The sequence below is a fragment of the Fulmarus glacialis genome, unplaced genomic scaffold (assembly GCF_000690835.1).
Source record: "Fulmarus glacialis isolate BGI_N327 unplaced genomic scaffold, ASM69083v1 scaffold15574, whole genome shotgun sequence".
NCBI lineage: Eukaryota > Metazoa > Chordata > Aves > Procellariiformes > Procellariidae > Fulmarus > Fulmarus glacialis.
The window spans coordinates 7,610-13,305 of NW_009208820.1; the positions used below are offsets into that span (position 1 = coordinate 7,610).

Here is a 5,696-nt window from a genome sequence, read left to right on the forward strand (position 1 = left end):
GGGGGTATGTTTGCATGCGATGCAAAAAAAACCCCAAAAAACAAGGAGCGTTCATAGGACTAGAGGAGGAATGACCAGATATTTTTATCCTTGCTTAGCATATGTCCGTTGCAGCTATAGAATAGAGATAAGTCAAACAGAAATGAGCTGGGAGCTGTAAGATGCTTAGTATTGGTTAGAGGAATCACAAGGAAGCCTTGTTAGCTTGAGCAGGGATGTTGGTAGTGTACTTGTGCTGGGACATGCTGTTACTGGAGAATCACTGCCACAAACTTTTCCAATACAGTGAGTGAATAGTACGCCTTTAACTTCACATTTTGGTCAGATTGGTAAAAACAGCTGTCTTTTGAGGTCCCTTTCCTATACTTGTTACTACAGAAACATACTACTTATGTGTTTCATAAGCACACAAACCTGCTCTTTTCTTAGTTGTGTAGGTTTTTGCACACACAGTGACTAGCTTCAGTTTTGTTCTTTCTGTTAAATTTTTCAGCACAGGATCGATCTACTTAGAAATATCCTGTATTACTCAACTCCTATGACAAAACAGGTCTGTTAGATTGGGGAAGACACTTGGATTAAAAACCCAACAACCAGCTCTTCAGGGGATCTGCTTCCATGCAGCCCAGGCAGGGGGGGCTTGCACCTCTTTCCTAGGGAGGAAAAACAACAACTACCAAAACCACCCCAACAACGCTGCCAAAACCTACTGGCGTAGCACCAGTGAGCAGAGAGGCGGCCCTGGACCAGCCTCGGGTGTGCCAGATCGGTCCGAGATGCTGCCAAGCGCAGCGGGTGCCTGTGGGGCTGTGCTTGCTTCTTCCTCTGAGGCCAAGCGTTGGTGCCCTAGTCTCTTGTTGTTTTGATGAAAACTTGAAGTTTCAAATTACTTTCTTGCCTTCTGCTTTAAAACTGCCTTTTTTTAGTTCAGTGGTCATTGTGGGTAGGAAGAGCACAAACTGAGAACACAAGTCTGCTTTCCTTAAGAAAACAAGACAAAAACTCACTTTTTCTTGCAAGAAGGAGCTGTATTTTTTTTCTAGTCCACCATGGAAAGAATTATCACTTTATTTAATCCTACTTTTTTTTAGTGATCTGGAGCAGTTCACTGATATCAAGTATTATCACTATTCTGTGATCCATAATAAGTCTTTTGCCTCCCTGTGATAATAACTTTTTTCACAGGATGACTGCTTTTCCAAGGAGAAAACATGACAGTTAACCCTTCCCCCTCACCAGCCAGAGTTAAGTCTGTTTTTTAAAGAGCCATATTAAGTATGTCAGCTCTCCCTAATGTTAACCAACCAGTTTGTTTCTCGAAGAGATCATTAACTGAGCCTTCTGCTTTGCTTGGACTTGCAAGGTTATCTACATGGTTGTAGTATGGCTTAGAGTTCAGTTTGAATATTCTGGCCTTAAAGGTCTGTGGGGGGGTCAGCTCTGGGGTTTAGTTTTACAGTCCTTTGCTGTGCCCTGCTCCGCACTGTCCCGAGCTCTCTACTCAAACACTGAGGCTTATCAAACCACAAACATAGGTAGGTGCAGACAGCTGGGTGTGCTTAGGCTTGTGGCTTTGTAATTCATGAGTTCCTAGCGCAACAAGCTGAGGCTGTAGGTTTCTTCCCCTAATGCTCCAGATCTGGATGCCTATAAAAGCTGAAGACTGTTTGATGACCCAGGAAAAGTGAGTCTCAAACAGAGTGTTATTAAATACTGGGTGACTTAACTGTAGGCTAGAAGCAGTGCGTGAGTTGTTTTCCATCTCTAAGCCCTTGTGGTTTTTGAACTGAGGCACTGAAGTGAGATTGCGAAGGCTTTAAGTGATGCTGTAGCAGTGAGCGCAGGTAGAGCGGCAACCCTTCTCTCTGCCAGTCCCCTTCCTGCACCTCTCCCTTCCCCTGGGGTGCTGCTGTGGCACAATAAATTGAAATAATAACGCTGTTGTGACATACTGTGTACTATCAAGGTTCTTTGGCATAACTTAAAATTATTTTGTCAGCGTAGCCCTAACAAGGAAAGTGGTAGGTACGTGCAGGCTTTGTTCTTGCTGCGTGCTTTGTGAGTAAGCCTGTGCCTACACACCTGTGACACCAACAAAGTGCCTTTTGCATAGGTCTGGAAGCCTCTGTTTGGGTTTGGCTCTTTATGCATGGCGTATCACTTCATCTTTTTCCCAGCTAAAACCCTGCAGCTCCTCTTCGAGGCAGGCTTGGGAGTCAGGTGCCTGCCATACAAGAAATGCTGGTTTTTCTGGCAGGGCTGGCCTTTTCTCTTTCTTTGCTGATACCTGAGCCATTTAGCACTTCAGTTAGGATGCTTTCTGCTGAGAAGCTGCAAGGGATATACCTTCCCTTAAACCCTGGCTTAGTTCCATCCTCTTTGTCCTGTGTGAATCTTCAAAGCTTTCCTCATTTGTTTGGAAGAGCAAGCCTAGGAGGTTAGCAAAGGCGGCCACGGGCAGCAAAGCTGCGCCCGCCTCCAGTGCAGGCAGGCACTCCCCTAGCAGGGAGAAAGGGCTCTGGGGCTCCCCGTGGGGAGAGCGTGGGCCCGCGGGAGTTGGGCTTGGTGTCGGCTGCTTTCTGTGGGAATTCCTGCCGTATTCTCACTCAAAATTAACATTTAAAAGTAAACACTTTCCAGCTTCTTGGAGGCTAGTCAAGAATGTTCGCTTCGAGAAGGAACTTCTTATCAGAAATAAGGCTTTGTTTTTCCTTTTCATGCATGCTTAGCGTAACCAAAGTTCCAAACTTTCTAAGCTTATTGCTCACTCTTAGTTAGAATTTTTAATGTCTGCTTCAATGTGTGGTATTTCTGTCCTCATCTCGCTTTTGTAGAGCTTTTTTTATAGTTAAATGGTCTTCAAAGGAGGGAAGGAAGAGCTGAGAAGCATACTGTCCAGCCTTCTAGTTTGTCCTGGTTTCTTTTTTGGTTTTGCATGCAAGATGACCCCAGGTTTTCTTTTTAAAGCGGGGAGGTTCAGTCTGTTCAAAGGAAACTGTTAGCATTTGCCTTACCGCAGTGCAATTCCTTCTTTCTTGCAAACACTTCTCTGATGCCTTCTGCTAGGTGTTTCATCCAGAAGTTAATTTATACACACAACTTGCTGCAAACACGGGGACTGATGTTAAAAGGAACCTGGAGGCACAGGCAGAAACAATAATATAATAAAACTAAATATTATCTAAAACTTGATTGTGTTGTTCCAGATCAGCACACAGCAATGTTGCTCTTTCAGCAGCCTGTATTTTCCTCATCCTGTCAGTGCGGTGACTTATTGGGTTGGTTTTACCCTGTTTTGCAAGCAAGAGTACTCTTTCTAAACTCTATACTGTAGTGCACTGAACTCTTACCAGTCTGTTTAATATGCTAAAACTTTTAGCTGGCCTTACAAGGCGCTTTTTCTTGCAATACACTTGTCTTTCAGTGTGAAGATTTAAGATCACTAAGCCATGCAATGTCATTCCAGTCACCCAGAATAAAAAATGGGTGGAGGGATCAGTGGAAATACTGACACTTGGCACTTTGGTAAACCTCGGTTATTTTCAGTAAAGAACAAGGACGGCATTGTTCTTGTGTGTTGTAGTTTGATATGTAAACGCATCTGTCAACGAGATGCCTCATGTCAGGAACCTAAGTTTATTCGTGTTTTGGTATCCCCATCCTTTTACGCTGATTCTTTGTCACCAGCTCTTTAAATAACGGAGCTGTATCCTGTGTTTACTTCTGATGTTGTTACTAATGCAAGGGTGAATGTATTAATTGGTATTATTTAACGAGGCTTACTTGTTCTTACAGCTTGCAGGGACAGCAGTTCTTGCAATTGGACTATGGCTTCGGTTTGATTCACAGACCAAAAGCATCTTTGAACTGGAATCCAACAACACGACGTTTTACACGGGTAAGCTAGGAGATGGCTCGGGGTGGTAGATCACACTTTTGCACCCTGGTTTCCAGACTGTTTAGAAACCTTTGTCTTCCTCGAAGGCTAAAGACAAAGGCCCTAAACAGCCTCAGTGGGGCAGAGAGCAGCTTCCCCTGGCTGGTGCAGGGGGCCAGCCTCTGCTGTGAGCTCTCGTGCAGACAGCAGCGGTTTCTTGGCTTCTTATGCATTGTATATCACTTCATCTTTTTCCCAGCTTAAACCCTGCAGTTCCTCTTTGGGTGCTGTTGGGTAAGCGTTTTGTAATCCCAGGGACTCCTGGTAGACACGGAGGACGTCTCTGCCTGATGCTTCTCACAATGTGAGTCAGCAAAGTTTCACTCTAAACTGAGTAGTCACAGATGACATCAATAACTACTTTTTTTCCCCCAAAGTGACCAACCTAGGCTACCCAAAACCATAACTCTATCGCCTCATCTCTCAGAAGGAGCATACACACTATTGTCTAACTCTTACAGCCCTATGTATGCTAGTTTATACTGAACATAATGGAAGGGATGCATGAATATCTTGGTCTATATGAGCAACTATTACAGGCAACCTAGATCAAAGTAGCTTTAGTTAGGCCACATGGAAGTTATTCCTTGATATATTCTGTTTTGCAAGATTACCAATTAGGGGACAAAGACACATGCTTTCAGTTTGTTATTCTAATGTCGTTGGAGTTCCTAACTAAGTCAGATTTTTATCCTAACTGTAAGATTTTTGATCTCTACAGTCACTTTTAGGCTTGGTCAGAGGAACACATGCTTCTTTGGTGGTTGTCACCTGTAGGTGCTCAAACCCTTTTTGAAACCAAGTAGCTGTGTTTGAAGACCTCTAACGATTGGGAAGAAAGCAAATTCAAATATGTACCTTTCTTACATACGTGTCTGTCATCTTTGATTTGACCAATACTTATACATATATATTTCACATCCCTGTAACACCTGGATTTGCCATGTCCTGTATGGCATCACTCATTAGCCATCCACAGCGTGGTTAGGTTGGTCTTTCTCTTGCCAAGAAGACTGGCTCCTGTGGTGAGCTATGCGACCTGTCACAACACCCAGACTGCTGTCTAAAGGGTCAGTGAAGACTGTGTCAGCATGCTGGGAGGTGCAACTCACGTTGCAGCCTCACAGTACCAGGGTAGCCTCTGCCTACAGGGAGTACGGTTAGGAATGATGAGTTAGGCTTGTTAGAGATCATAGTTGGGAATATTGAAATGCTTGTGCGACTTCATAAAGAGGCCACAGGCATGCAGACAGCTTATCTGTGAGAAAGCTTGTATTTCACCCTTGATATGCTAGCATGGTAGCAAGTTCTTCTTGCAGCTGCCAGGAAGATTTCCAGATGCTTTTATCTGGACCTTGGAAAGGGAACAGAAATCTAAACTTAGCCATTGAGCGGAATATTTAACAAGTCTTATTTTTGGTAGTCTAAAACAATTCTTCAACCTCCTAAAACACAAAAGTTTTATGAGGTGATACTTAAGCTACTGGCTGAATGCAGCCAGTGAAACCTACTTGAAATCTCTGTAGGTTAAACTGAGTTTTAAAAAGTTTAATAGGAATTACTGTTTTAACATATTTTTCTGGCAGTAGTTACTGACTGCGGTTTCCAATAGGAAATTGAAAGAATCTGTCAATTTGCACGTAGTAACAAAGCAAGTTACCTCAAAAGCTTTCTATACTACTGAAAAGAAACTGAAATAGAGATTCTGATGGACTCTTTTTTTCAAAATGGAGAAAGCTTAAGCTGGGGTAAAAAAAAT

At 43.3% G+C, this 5,696-nt stretch overlaps 1 protein-coding gene across 1 annotated transcript in view; it reads left to right on the forward strand.

Annotated features, from left to right (window-relative positions):
- Nucleotides 1–3,777: 3,777 nt before the first annotated feature.
- Nucleotides 3,778–5,696, forward strand: part of CD9 (CD9 molecule) — a gene marked incomplete at its 5' end in the record, with an annotated part of 9,168 nt that continues 7,249 nt past the window's right edge. Inside the window, one exon of the mRNA XM_009576638.1 lies at nucleotides 3,778–3,898. Coding sequence (XP_009574933.1) covers nucleotides 3,778–3,898 — 121 coding nt within the window. The remainder of the gene's footprint in view (nucleotides 3,899–5,696) is intronic.